This window comes from Dama dama, chromosome 17, assembly GCF_033118175.1.
Source record: "Dama dama isolate Ldn47 chromosome 17, ASM3311817v1, whole genome shotgun sequence".
NCBI lineage: Eukaryota > Metazoa > Chordata > Mammalia > Artiodactyla > Cervidae > Dama > Dama dama.
The window spans coordinates 36,124,608-36,139,999 of record NC_083697.1 but is presented as its reverse complement, the minus strand read 5'-3'; the positions used below and the strand labels follow the sequence as shown (position 1 = coordinate 36,139,999).

Genomic DNA, 15,392 nt, shown 5'->3' with positions numbered 1-15,392 from the left:
AAAAGCCAGTCAAAGGGCAGCCTCGCCGCAGCCTTCCTAAGGATAGGTAGCGCCAGCCTGCTGTGTTAGGCTATGCAGGGTTCAAGAGGCATTGGGAAAATTAGGTAATCTTAGTCATTTACAGTAATATAGTGGGCATGATTGCAGTTGAAACTTCAGCCCAACAGTATAATTAAGGGTATTTATTTTGTCTAGCTGTTGATTTCTCATATTGAAGGAATTGAGTTTCTGTGCATAGGATTATTTAGTAAGTGGTAGCTCAGCTCCTGTTGAAAAGCCAGTAGGATGTATTATTGTTGTTGTCATTGTTACCATTTTTATTATACTTCATTTAAGAGAAACTGTTTATAGTATTACATCATTCCAAAAGGGCCTACTTTATAATTTGGACTACCTAGAATTATTTTTTAATGATGATATATAAGTGTAAATAACAAATGACTGGGATGATAAAAGCCATATCATCTTCTATATCAAACTGGAACCAGCGTAAATAAGACCTCCTGTTAAGCAAATAGCTCTGCTTGAGAGAGGACAGTGGCAGACATGTTTCTTGTTTTCTTGTACCATGAACACAACACTGGATGCTGTGTTAGGCTGCAGATATTGTCTCCTGTTTTCCACTATGTAACACAATGTCTGGCATGTATTGTAATAGGTGCTTGAGTATTTACTGAATGAATGAGTAACTGAGCGAGTGTGTGAGTGAAACTTAGTTCATGAGATACCAGAAGATGTGGTAAAGAAAAGCTGCATCTGCCATTTCATACAGATTATCAGGGATTCTCCAATAATTGTTGTATTCTACATGACCCTTCTGGAATGTTGAGATAGAGGAAATTAGCTTTTTATTTAAAAAAACTGGCTGTGTAACTTTTTCAGTGCCTAATTTCTCAGGTTTGGGCTTCCCTGGTGACTCAGTGGTAGAGAATTTGCCTGCCAATGCAGAAGAGGTGGTTTGATCCCTGGGTCAGGAAGATCCCCTGGAGGAGGAAATGGTAACCCACTCCAGTTCTCTTGCTGGGATAGTCCCATGGGCAGAGGAGTCTGGCAGGTTACATACAGTACACAGAGTTGCAAGAGTCAGACATGGCTTAGCAACCAAACAACAAAAACAACAATTTCTTGGAGTAGACCTTTTAAAGGGAATTTCCAAAGATTAAAAAACAAATGCGACCTGATTGTTTTCCTTTCCTTTTCTTTTTTCTGTTTTAAAGAGAGTCAGTCCCCTGTCATGGTATTAGAGTTTTCTTTAAAATATCAATTAATCAGTATTTTTGTTTTCCTTAGAGATTTAATAGGTTGAGAAAAGGACAAATCACTACTAAGTTAGATTACTGCCACTTTACCAAAAACGTCTCCTCCTTTTCTCTCCAGCAATGCCCAGGAGCCTTCTCAGCAGTCTGCCCCATTAGCAGCTGCAGCTTGGAGCTCCCCCGAGAGGCCGGGAAGCCCAGGCTCGACCAGACCAGGGGTGGCCGGGCTCACCACTGCTGCTGCCTTCAAGCCTCTGGGGTCCAGTGGGATCAAGTCACCAAGCTGGCAACGGCCCAGCCAAGCAGGTACTTCGCCAAAGAAATCTCTTGCTTTTTTGCATTTAAGTGTAACAATGAAAATGTGTTCTGGGATATATTTCAGCTAGAATTCACTGCTGAAACCCTTCTCAATCATCTAAGATTGACAAAAGACTGGGAAGAGTAGTTGTAGCTATTTTTTCCTCTGAAGTGTCTGATTAACATTGTGTGTGTGTGTGTGTGTGTGTGAGACACAGTTGCCACTTGCTATTTATAATTAGAATGGAGAGCGTTTCCTAGTTTTCCAGATTACCCAGGAAGCATGGGTTGAGTTGTAAATTTGGGGTCTTATTAACAAACTATGTTGTTTGAAGGTTAGCCGTGGACATACATCCTAGTTTTGATCATTTACACAGAATAACAGTGACAGATGCATTTGCTGCCGTCAGTTATTGAAGAAAGAGTCTTTTACTTCCTGTCCTTGGGCTCCATCTAGAAACCTGACTTTACATTCACTTCTATAGATAAATAGCTTTAAATAGTCACTTAACCTTGACCCTCAGTTTTCTGATCTGCGAAATGGAAGAAGACTAAATACTTCTCCCAACATGAATGAAGGTTATGGTTATAGGATGAAAGTACTGCTTTAAGATGGGACTACACTTAAATGTTGCTGATCCCACCCTCAGTCTTCATCTCTCGCACTCTTTACACTCTCCTAGATGATACGTCATCAAGATTCCCTTTACTACCCAGCCACTGATAATTTACTTCCTATCAGTTGGTAAAGAATCTGCCTGCAGTGCCGGAGACACTGGTTTGAAGACACTGGTCGGGAAGACCCACTCGAGAAGGGACAGGCTACCCACTCCAGTATCCTTGAGTTTCCCTTGTGGCTTAGTTGGTAAAGAGTCCACCCGCAATGCGGGAGACCTGGGATCGATCCCTGGGTTGGAAAGATCCCCTGGAGAAGGGAAAAGCTACCCACTCCAGCATTCTGGCCTAGAGAATCACATGGACTGTATAGTCCTTGGGTTGCAAAGAGTCGGACTTGACAGAGCGACTTTCACTTCACTTCTCCTGAACTTCATACCCTCAACCTTGTTGACCTCCAACAAGGAGGTCACCTTGTTGGAGGTGGCACCTCCAACACTGTGTGTCTGAGAATACCCTACCTCACTTTGGGGATGATAACCAGGCACCAGAGCTAGAGTGGAAGCTTGAGACTCCATTCCCATGCTCTTCACAGTAACTAACACCTAATGATTCTACCTCTTACATAGTATTTCTCAGTTTTCTTTTCTCCTCTTTGCGGTCACAGCAACTGCCTTGGTTCAGGCCCTGATCTTTGCAGACAGCTAACTAATTTCCCCATCGCCCTCTCACACTGTAAGTCTGTCCTCCTTACTGCAAGTGATATTTCCAAAATTCATTGGCCCATGTTACTCTCCTGCTGCAAATGCTAGACTGTTTCCCCCTTCCTTCACTAATCATTAAAACCTTTTCCTTCTGACCTCTACTAACTTCAGTCTCATCTCCTGCTGCTCACACTTTGTAACTGCTCTGGTTTTACTAAAACTTCAGTTACTGAGACTTGCCATGTTAATTTGCTTTTGAAAGTTCAGGTTCCTCTGCAAAGAAGACACGTTTTAAACTTATCCCTTGTATATTTCTAGTCTTCCCTCATCAGTTTTGGGATGGGTATTAATTGAATACACAAGGGGCTACTTTAAAAAATATGGTAACTTTATAACTTTTTATATAAAAATAGGTCATTTATTACTTTTTAGTTGATAAGAGTGGAAAGAATGAATTTTTAATTAGGAATCCATCTTTGTTTTGTATTTTACATAGCATTTAAATATATTAATGCTAACTTCATTTATTGTAAGTAAATTTTCTTTAAGAAATTACTAATTATTTATGTAGTTAAAATTTATTTCATAGTGTCATTTGCATATTTTAAAATTACTATTACTAATTTTTAAAGCTAAAAGTGTTGTGTGGAAGAAAGAGGAAAGGCCATTACACATAACATAGACAGTTCTGTTTGCTTGTTTATTATTATTACCTTAATTAAAAAAAATTTTTTTTTTAATTTGGCTGAGCTGCCCAGCAGGCAGGATCTTAGTTCCCCAGCCAGGGATGGGATCTGTGCCCCCTGCAGTGCAAGTGAAGGTCCTAACAACTTGACTGCCTAGAGGTCCCCTGATGGAGACTATTTTAACCAAAAGGCTATTTTATTACTTTTGAAAACTTAAAAAATTTAGAATAATATCATTAGCAAGACCTGTTTTCTTGGAAAAAATGCTGACACTTCAGCCCTACACATTTTTAATTATTTCCACTTATTTAGAGCTTATCTATAACAATGAAGAATTGCTGTAATTATTTTATATATGATTAAAATACAAAAAGTAACTTTCACAAAAAATTTGGGGGGTATAGTAATTGAAAGCAAACAGGAGAATGTTTCCTAAAAGAGCAAGGAAAAGACTAAATTTCAGAAGTAAAACTGAAAGGAGGGTATGGACTGTGAAAGGCAGGAAGTTATGTGTACCGCTTTTGGAAATTCAGAAGCTATGGGCAAAATACTACTCAGCCTGTCAGAATAAAAAGAAAACTTCCAATTGATGTCAGACTCCTGGAGGAGACACTACAGCAAAATTACCACAAGAGGGCGATAGAATCCTTTTTTCTCTCAATCAAATATAATTTAATAATCAAAACAGGCAAATAAGTATAATCATGATTCACATGGTTAGTATTTAAAATATTAATCCTTTTATAGAAGGTGTAACTGAATTTAATCTGAGCAAAACTATAACAGGATAGAAAACTGTATGTTATATAATATTATAAAGCATTAATTATTATTAAAAGAAAATATGTTTTGCCATTGTGCAGTGTTAGTTGAATTACATCTTGATGCTTAAATCAGAAAATATTTGCAGAACTCCTGCTGTTTGTCTTGCTCTAGGTACTATACTGGCACTTAGTTTATGTTATGTTAAAGTTACTTATTTTATGTTCAGTTCAGTTCAGTCGCTCAGTCACGTCCGACTCTTTGCGACCCCATGAACTGCAGCACGCCAGGACTCCCTGTCCATCACCAACTCCCGGAGTCCACCCAAACCCATGTCCATCGAGTCGGTGATACCATCCAACCATCTCATCCTCTGTCATCCCCTTCTCCTCCTGCCCTCAATCTTTCCCAGCACCAGGGTCTTTACTTTGTAAAAATTGTAAAATGAATACAAAATCCCTAGCCACTCAAGTTCTTTTATTTTATTCTAACCATAAACCGTATTTCAAAACAAAATAAAGCAACACCTTAGAATCTACTCTTAGTCTCTAATAAATAGTTTCAAGGACTTCCTTATGCAAATATTTCCCATTTGTTCCTTTGACTTAGAAGGTTGTAACTGTCGCATTTGGCTGTGTGGACCATGACAAACTGGAAAGCCCTTAGAGAGATGGGAATACAGACCATCTTCCCTGTCTCCTGAGAAACCTGTGTGCAGGCCAGGAAGCAACAGTTAGAACCCTGGATGGAACACTGACTGGTTCAAGATCAAGCAAGGAGTGGGACAGGGCTGTCTGCTGTCACCCTGGTTGTTTAACCTGTATACTGAGCACATTATGAGAAATGCTGGGCTGGATAAGTTACAAGATGGAATCACGACAGGTGGGAGAAACATCAGCAGCCTCAGATATGCAGATGATACCACTCTCCTCTTGTTGAGGGTGAAGGAGGAGAGTGAACGAGCCGGCTTAAAACTAGTATCAAAAAAACTAAGATCATGGCATCTGGCCCCATTACTGCATGGCAAATAGAAGGGGGAAAGGAGGAAGTAGAGATTTCCTCTTGGGATCTAAAATCACTGTGAACGGTGACTGCAGCCATGAAATCAGAAGACAGTTGCTTCTTGGCAGGAAAGCATTGACAAGCCTAGATAGTGTGTTGAAAAGCAGAGACATTACTGTGCCAACTAAGGTCCATATGGTCAAGGCTATGGTCTGCCCAGTGGTATTGTTACAGTTGTGAGAGCTGGACTGTAAAAAAGGCAGATCGCCAAAGAATTGATGCCTTTGAACTGTGACTGGAGAAGACTCCTGAAAGTCCCTTGAACAGCAAGGAGATCACCCTAAATATTCACTGGAAGGACTGACTGATGCTGAAGCTCCAGTATTTTGGTCATCTGATGTGAACAGCTGACTCATTGGAAAAGTCCCTGATGCTGGAAAAGATGGAGGGCAGAAGGAGAAGAGGGTGTCAGAGGATGTGATGGCTGGACGCATTACCACTGCAGTGAACATAAACTTGGACAAATTCTGGGAGATGGTGAGGGACAGGGAGGCCTGGCGTGCTGCAGTCCATGGGGTCTCAAAGAGTCGGACACGACTGGGTGATTGAACAACAAAAGTTGTCGCATGATGTGTTCTTAATGTTCTTCACAATTGACCTGTGAAAAGGACAATTTCCACCAAAGGTTGCAAAAGCTTCAGAGGCAAGTCACTGTACTCCTTTGGACTCAGATAAAGCATTAGCAGGTGGCATTGCTTCTCTCACGCTGAGAACTTCAGGTGTCTTTTTCTTGATAGTTCACAGCTGTGCTCTAGTGTGGGTTAAGAAAAGAAGAAAAAAAGATTTTTTATCCCCCTACCCTCCCACCATCACCAAAGAGTTCCTATCACCAATGATGTCATTTTAAAATAATTCCTACAATGGCGTAGGAAGGATGGGATCAGAATCACTGAAATGCAGTCTGTGGCCCATTTAGTTGATAATGAAACAGTTTAATGGATCATAGCCAGTATTTTCATTAAAAAATGAAATAGAAAATTTGAGAATATTTTACTAAATGAAGTGTTTTAAAATATTATGGGTAGGTATCGTGTTATGAAAATGTGGTTTTAGTTTACATATATATGTATGTATGTGTATATGTATGTACATATTTGTATACAAACATGTATTTTGGATCAGCCGATAAAGTGTACAACCGGAAAAGTGTATTTCTTATTTTTTTATAGTTAAGAAAAAGTTTGAAAGTCACTCATTTAAAGAAGTATTTTAGTCATGAGTTTTGAAATGATAACCAAAAAGAAAAAAGATTGCTTTGAAAGGGTAATTGAAGTTTTAAGCCTTACTAGTATATTCTGAACCTGTCATGGGTTTCTATAATACTACCTCCATTAACATTCTGACTTTAAATCTTAGATTATTTCACTTGTATAATAGAGCCTGTGTTATCCAGAAGTCTTTCAAGAAGACAGTAAAGCATTAAGTATTAGTTGCTCAGTCATGTCCGACTCTTTGCGACCCCATGGACTATAGCCTGCCAGGCTCCTCTGTCCATGGAGTTCTCCAGGCAAGAATACTGGAGTGGGTAGCCATTCCCTTCTCCAGGAGATCTTCTCAACCCAGGAATCGAACCTGGATCTTCTGCGTTGCAGGCAGATTGTTTACTATCTGAGCCACCAAGGAAGTCCGTAAGGTGTTGTTCGCTGAGTTGTGTTTAACTCTTTTTGACTGCATGGACTGTAACCCACCAGGCTCTTCTGTCCAGTTGATAAATAGGAACTAGGTGTGTATGTAACAGCATTATGGTTTAGACTGGGTCCTCTTCGTTTTCTCAGGCATATTCTTTAACATACACCACCATATATACACAGGCTTGCCAGTAACTGACAAAGAAATAAATATTTTAGAATGCAAAATGTTAAAGAGTTCATAGTCTGCATGAAAGTATCAAGATACAACAGAAAGGTGAACCCACGCTTGAGTTTTTATGTACGCTAGCGATACTGCTGCATGCTTGCCCTGTGCTTTGGTATGCTTCCAGAATTCAGATGCAGTGGTCTCTTTAGAAACGTTTACTGATCTATAAAAATACATAAAAGGTGAGATTCTTGAAATTTTTCAGAATTGAAAATTTGTGCTTTTTTACACTAATATTTTAATACATGTGTATATTTGTATGTCTAATAGGTATTTTAATGCTCGAAACCTTCATATTGTATATGAATAAGTGGTTAGATAGATAGTCTTAAAACCTTCATGAATATAATGATGTAAGTTTAAAAATATGTTCCTGTGTTTATGTAGGTGCCCTAATTTGCTCTGTAATATTTTTTCTAAATTCTGTTTAGGTTATAAATGCCAGATTGTGTGCTGAGTCGCTCAGTCGTGTCTGACTCCTTGCAACCCTGTGGACTGTAGCCCACCAGGCTCCTTTGTCCATGGGATTTTCCAGGCAAGAATACTGGAGTGGGTTGCCATTTACTCCTCCAGGGAATAGATACCAGATTAGGTAAATTTAACTCATTTGATGCAAGTGTGTGTGTGTGTGTGTGTGTGTGTGTGTGTGTGTGTGTATAAATATACATATATAAAATCTTACTGTCTTACCAAATATAGTCAGATATTTTTTTACAAATCCAGTCTTAGTTATGAAGGACTAAATGTTTGATGCACATCAGTTTTCTAACTTCAGTTATTTGCAAAATGAGAATGACCAGTTCCTTAGAATACAAGCAGTGCTTTCTTAGATCAGGCCATTGTTCATCACTGTTTTTTGACGGGAGGGCCCTGAAGCATAGGAGTTCCTGCCCTTTGCAGTAGGAATGTCACAAGGCCAGAGATGTTCCCCAGGTAGAGAATTCTGGGGCTTTGGTTTCTTTATCTATTAAAAGAAGAGTCTAAAAAGGTCCCTTGTAGCATTATTAGGAAGTTCAAATGATATATATAGAAGTGTTTGGTACATAGAGGAAGCTCAAGAAAGGGTAAGTTTTCAGCCTTTTATTCCTTTTAATGATAGTATTTAAAACTTACACTGTTACCATCTAGTAAAGCACTTCTCCTCATGTGACTTCCTTGCTTAAAAATGTTTTGGGAGCTCTGCCACCCACTAAATGTTTGGCTTCTTGACAGGGCTTACAGCCCTCTCACACCTCGTGCCAGCCTCGCCTCCAGCCACAGTATGCAATATTGTTCCTGATGGCCCCTCCAGTCCTGTCACACTCAAGTTCATGAGCTCATCCTGTTCCTTGGGCACACACCTCAGTGCTTTGTACAAGAGGCTCTTTTTATTTGAATTGCTTCCCTACCCTTTTACCCCTGAAAAACGTTTCTTCACACTTTAAGACCAGGTGTCATCTCCTTTGTGAACCTTTGTTGAACCCTGGAAATAGTTGCCTATTCTTTCTCTGTGCTCTACAAAATTTTGATTATGGCTGTATTATAGCATTCATCATGTTTATTTTGATTATTTACATAGGTGTATTTTATCATCATTTTTAGATCCCCTAAAGGTCAGGGATCAGGTCTTACTAATCTTTGTTTTACAGCACAAAACCAGTAGCTGGCGTGCACCATTTCTAGGCCCTCAGTAAATGTCAGTGAGGGATGAGTGGGGGACAGGTTAGTTTGTCTTATTTTAGATATCTTCCCATGATGTGAGGGGTTCTCCAGACATTGTTCTTTCCTCCTAGTATGTGTTAGTCGCTCAGTGGTGTCTGCTCTTTGCAATCCCATGGACTGTAGCCTGCCAGGCTCCTCTCTCCATGGGATTCTCTAGACAAGAATGCTGGAGTGGGTTGCCGTTTCCTTCTCCACAGGATCTTCTGGACCCAGGGATCAACCCAGGTCTCCTGCATCGCAGGCAGATTCTTTACCGCCTGAGCCACCAGGGAACCTATTCTTTCCTCCTACCAGACTTGAAATTCCCACAACAGTCCTTGAACAAAGGTGGACGTGCTGTCTGCCATAGGCTGCCAGTAAACACTGTACATATCCATAAAGGAGAAGGTGCTCCATCGTCCTTGTAGCTTTAGACTTCCAGAAGGCTTCAAAGTTTTGAACATAAACAATACTGTAATTAAACTCTGTTATTATTTTTCCAGTGATTAAAAAAGTGTAATAGATCCATAGCCACATATTAGGAATTTTTACTCAAAAAATTTAGAAATTGATGGCATGTAGGGTACCAAGCATTGGAATGCAGAGGAAGTATTAGGGGTACTGTGGATAAATTAACTTTGATGCAAAATACCAGTAACAGAAATTAATTTAAAAAAAAAAAATGAAAAACAAGGTCCAAAGAGAGAAATCCGATTATAAGATCCAGGTCAGAAGATTTGGAGGTCTAGATTGATGTAACGGGGAGAAAGAGACCAATAAAGTTCCCACGACACAGTCCTAAGATGAAGTATACATTTGTTTATACTGGAGTCATATTTTATGCAAGAACACAGTGTTCATGTTTGTGCCTAAAGTAAGATCGTATGAGTCAATGCCCCTTGAATACTTTTAGGAAGAGGCCAACTTGGAGAGCGAACAGCATATGCAGAAGCTCTCAGAGAACTCGGCTTCTTGGCAGAAGGACAAGTAGCTGAGTACTTCTAGGACAGTACAGTGGCCAGGAAGAAAGTTGGATGGGTAGGTGGGGTGGCCAGTCAGAAAGGGCTTGGACAGTAAAAGAGTACAGACTGATGCCACAATGAAGTATTACTAGATTTGTAAGTTGGAAAATGACTAATCAGATTTGCATTGTTAAGAGATCATGATAGTGTTAATGTGTTTAAAAGATTATTATGACCTCAATGTAGAGATTAAGACTGGAATCTTAGAGACTATTGAGAGGTTGATGAGGTAATCCAGTGTAGGGGTGGTGATAATGAGTATTACCCTGAGCATTGGCAGTATAAACCCAGAGAATTCCAACAGCAAGAGAACGTAGAGTACTTACATGTAAACCTGCCTGGGAGGTAAGTTCTAACCAGTGCTCCCATAAGGAGCTTTATTCTTTATAGAATATTCACATATCCTCAGATAAAATCCTGGTAGAGAATTGTACTTGGCTTGAGGAGACTATACTTCGTTCTAAGTCAGACTACAGCACAAAAATTTGGGTGAATATCTCTTTATGTTATGTGTGGAGTTACAAAATATAAATCTGAATGGATTGCATATTCTATTGTACTTGAGAAGTAAGTTAGAGTTAACTTTCATAATATAGCTAGTCTATTTTTGCAGCATTTCCTCAGGTGAGTGCATTGACTTCCCCTAAATCAGCATTTTCTAAACACTGAGTATTTTTTTATTATTTATAGTTGCATCGCTTCTCGGCCTTTTGGCTAAGATCAAGTATAGTTGCAGATATGAGATTGGTGACTTGGGCGTGATCCTCACAGCATTGCTTACCTTTGTAGGAAGCACTTGTACTACATGTTGTCAGGGAAATAAACATTATAAACTGGAAAAGGGGTTTCTTCCAAGATACCCCTTTTTCTTCTTTTTAGAAGAAAAATTCTATAGGGTCCCATTGATCAAAAATTAAATACTCATGTTATTATTTGTATGTAGTTCAGAAAGCTTTAACTCCATAAATAGGCTTTTCAATTATTTTTCATACAGGTTTTTCCCTTCTTTCACACTTTCAAAATGTGTTGATCTTGAGAGCATTTGTAATAATACTTCAATGTATTAACACTTTTATGTTTTTAATAAATAAATTATAATTTATTACTTAAAAATCATTGAAATATACAGTCTTGGCTAATACTCTAATCACCATTTTCACCTTATTTCATACGGCCATTGAAAATTAAAAACTTTGCTGTGTTTTCTTTCACAGTGGTTCATGTTGTCTGGCTGTGCTGAAAAGTTTCCTTTTTCTGTTTTTGTTAGTAGTTCGTATAGCATTTTATAATAATGCCCCATTCGCGCTTTAATTAAACACAACTCACTGTTTATTCTTCTGTTCCCTGATGTTGGCAAGGAATTACTGGATTTATTTATTTATTTATTTTTAATCATTAAATGTGTCCAGTGGAGAGAGACATTCTACAGAGGAAAGTAAAGGTGTTTAGTGACTATTAGGATGACGTACTCAATACACTGGGCTTCCCTGGTGGCCCAGTGGTAAAGAATCTGTCTGCCAAGCAGGAGACGCTGGCTCAGTCCCTGGGTTGGGAAGATCCCCTGGAGAAGGCAATGGCAACCAACTCCAGTATTCTTGCCTGGAAAATTTCATGGACAGAGGAGACTGATGGGCTGTAGTCCATGGGTTCGTGAAGAGTTGGACATGACTTAAGTGACTAAACAACAACAACTCAGTACACTAGTAGTATTTTATCATGTAATATTAGACGTGAGGGGGCATGGCAACCCACTCCAGTATTCTGGCCTGGAAAATCCCATGGACAGAGAAGTCTGGCAGGCTCTAGTCCGTAGAGTCAGACACAACTGAAGTGACTTAGCGCATAGCACATTAGACATTCTTAACCTTTGATGCTGTGTGTTGAACAAATGTCTCCCTGTGTTCTCCTTAGAGCATCATTCCCTTTATACATACCAAGTACGGTTTTCTCCTATCCAAAAGCAGAGGTTCTTGTGAAACCTTTTGGCAAGTCAAAATCGTGTAAAGCGAAGAGTTTGCCTTTTTTTGTAAAAGTGAAAGTTGGATTTCTGTTGAGTTAGTGAAAATGGGTACCAGTGCATGTCTTCCATAAAAAGTAAAGTGGTTTTAAACTTTCTAAAAGCTGGAGATAGCTGTAATATGTATATAGACTTTTTACTAGTGAGTTGCTTTTTTCTTTATGAAGCAATTTTAATATATGTAGTAAAGGCTAGGCTTATAATTGACAATGAGACATAAAAATTGGTGGTTCTTTTTAAAAATATGGATTATGTTTTGAAGAAATACAGTGAAAGTAAGCTATAAATTGAAAAGTTGGGATCATTAGAGTGGCATAGTAAATTTCTTTTAGTCAAATGAAAAAGGGAAAGAGACACAAACTTGCTTTCAAAATGAATATTTAGTTAATTTTATCTTCTATCACATCCTGTCTTGGGGAGTACTCATGGTCCCCATTGGCCATTTGGAACTCAAGAATATAGTTGGTAGACTCAAAGGGAGCAACATCCTCTTTCAATAGTAAATGGTGGGTATCATTGATTAATATGAATAGTAATAATTATGTTTTTAAAATACTGTCAGCTTTAAAAGTATCTTTTTATTCAGAATTGTAGTAAGAGAATGTCATTAAATTTTTAATGGGCCATTGTTTTCCCAGTGAGGTGACAGAATCTGAGAAATGTCAAAAGAATTGTTCAGAGTCCTGTAGTGATTTGAACCTAGTTATTTTGATTAAATAGTGCAATTCTCTGTATCACAGGATAACATCAGTGACTATATTTAGGGAGAACTAACTCTCTTAGGGATAGTCTAGAAAGGATTCTTGCCTTGCATTGGGTGGATAAAGTAGGTAACTAGCAGTTACTAAGATCTGTTTCAAGTAACATTTTCATTGAATCTCCACTTCATTTCAAAAAATTTAGCTAGGATTCTAGTTAACATGACCCTTTATCATACCCTGCCTCTGCTGTATGCAACATTTTAGCAATTTTAAAAAAAAGTTTCTGTATTTACTATGGACAGAGCTTTGGAGAGATCTGATGTATTCTTTTTTTTTTCCAAGGAAGACTTGAATGTATTTGTGAGATCTGATTAGATCAAAAACTGAATGATGTGCATCTCAGTTATAAGTGGATATAAATTCTATATTTTACTTGAAGTCTAAAGGAGATAGGAGTGAGAAAGGAAATTACTGTTTCTTCAACCATCCCAAATTTCATTGTGGGCTTTACGCTGCAGTAATAAATCGAGATAACTAGATTTACTTAGCTAAGATGGATAGATTTATTGGTTCCATTTTTAAATTTTGATATGAATAAGTAAACTGCTACCCGTTGCGTATGTTTCATCTCTTCTAATAATGTTTTATTGCCATCTGCTCCCCTACATTTTGACGTCATTAAACTGAACAGTCCATTGCCATAAAGGCCTACTGGAACTGTCCATTGTCAAAACCACAGTGTGAAGCATGTAAATATGCTCTATGTAACAGATATATTTTTGTTTAGAATTATGTTTTTAAAATTTATTTTTTTATTGAAGGATAATTGCTTTACAGAATTTTGTTGGTTTCTACTAAACATGGACATGAATCAGCCATAGGTATACACATGCTTTCATATAGGAAAAAATAAAAGTAGCAGCCATACACTGCCCTCTTTCTTTTCTTTTAAATGTTCTTTTATTGAAATTTATTTCCATGTTGGAAGCTTCCCAGTGCTGTTTCAAGTACACTGTGGTGAAGGCTCTTTTTTCGCATTTCCTCTCATCCTGAGATTAAAATATTACATCTTTGATAAGAGAAGATACCTGGGTTTATTCACATATGCTTTTCACAAAGAATTACTATTTCTAAGTCAGAAAGGAAAAGACAAATACCATATGACATTACTTATATGTGGAATCTAAAATATGACACAAATGAGCTTATGTAGGAAACAACAGACTCAGAGATACAGAAATACTTTTGATTACCAGTGGGGGCCGAGGGTGGGAGAAGGAAGGATTGGAAGTTTTGGATTAGCAGATGCAAACTAGTATATGTAGAATGGGTAAGCAGCAAGATCCAACTGTATAGCACGGGGAGCTATACTCATATCCTGTGATAATCTCTAATGGAGTGCAATATGTATATATGTATAATTTTGCTGTACAGAAGAAATTAACATTGTAAATCAATCATTCTTCAGTAATATTTTTAAAAAGAATTATTACTTCTTATTAATTAATGCATATGGTTTAAACCAGGAGCTGGCAAGCTATGGCCATTGACCACATCCGGCCCACCACCTGTGTTTGTAAACAGTTTTATTGGAGCACAGACATGCTCATTCATTTACATGTCCATGGCTCCTTTCATGTCCCAGCTATAGAACTGAGTAGTTGCAAAGTAAACTATATGGCCCAAAAATATGCTGGATAATTCTGCATAGCACAAACTTTGTTGGGGGTCATGAGCACCCTTGATAGGGGCTAATCCTAAAGCGCTCTGTTCACTTTGCTTGTGACCATTTCCCGTAAGAAGTGGGTTACTTCTTTTGGGCACCAGTTTCTTTTTCTTGGGTGTATCTTTCATACCAGAAGAGTTCCTAGGTTTAAAACATTGAATGTGCTCACTAGGTAGCTGCTGAATGAGTGTATACTTTATTTTTTTTAACCATGTTAGTGCATTATGTCAGTATAAAATCACATTAATGAAGCATTTCTTACACATTCAAGGATCTATAAGTAAAACACTTTACTTAGACTACCTTGTTTAACCCTCTCACACTTTGAGTTAGTTGTTACTTTTGCTGTTTTACAGATGAAGGAACTAAGACCCAAAGTGATGGCATTTCTAAGTTCATACAACTAGCAGTTTAAAAAACAAGGATTCCAAGTATATCTTAACATTAGACACAGCGCTCAAGATACTGTTTCCTCCAGGATAAAATAGCCGATCAGTGTTCTCTGCTTTTAAATGATATGAAATTCAAACATATGTTTGGATAATGAAATAAGGTTTTGTTTATTTTAGAGATCTAATGACGTTAAGAAGAGTTCCCCATGTCAAACAATACCAAACATGTCTCTAATGATGAATAGAAGTTATCTGAAACTAAAAGCTGGATACTCCTTACATTTCTATTACTACTACGAATTCTCTAAGATATCGTTCTCAATTAAATTTTTTTCCCTTTCTACTTCAGTTGTTTGCCAACCTTTTCTATTTATATAATCACTCAAATCGGAGGTAGCTTTCTCCTTGATTCCTGAGACTAGGTTGCTTTCTTACATATGTAAATAGATGAAAGTTGGTGGGAAAATGGTGTTGGATTTCACATTAATTTGGAAATAACATGTGAGAACTCCAGATATAATGTGAGTACAAATAATTTTAAGATATGTTCTTATGGTTTTTTCATTCAAATATGAATGAAAATCTACAAATTTGATATTTTAAATAAATCTGTAG

At 37.9% G+C, this 15,392-nt stretch overlaps 1 protein-coding gene across 4 annotated transcripts in view; it reads left to right on the top strand.

Moving 5' to 3' along the window:
* PDLIM5 (PDZ and LIM domain 5) overlaps positions 1 to 15,392 on the top strand; it is a 224,431-nt gene that overhangs the window by 173,274 nt on the left and 35,765 nt on the right. For all 4 annotated transcript variants that reach the window (XM_061164380.1, XM_061164378.1, XM_061164376.1 and 1 more), the window contains one exon: positions 1,378 to 1,562. In XM_061164380.1, the coding sequence (XP_061020363.1) occupies positions 1,378 to 1,562 (185 nt within the window). The remainder of the gene's footprint in view (positions 1 to 1,377; positions 1,563 to 15,392) is intronic.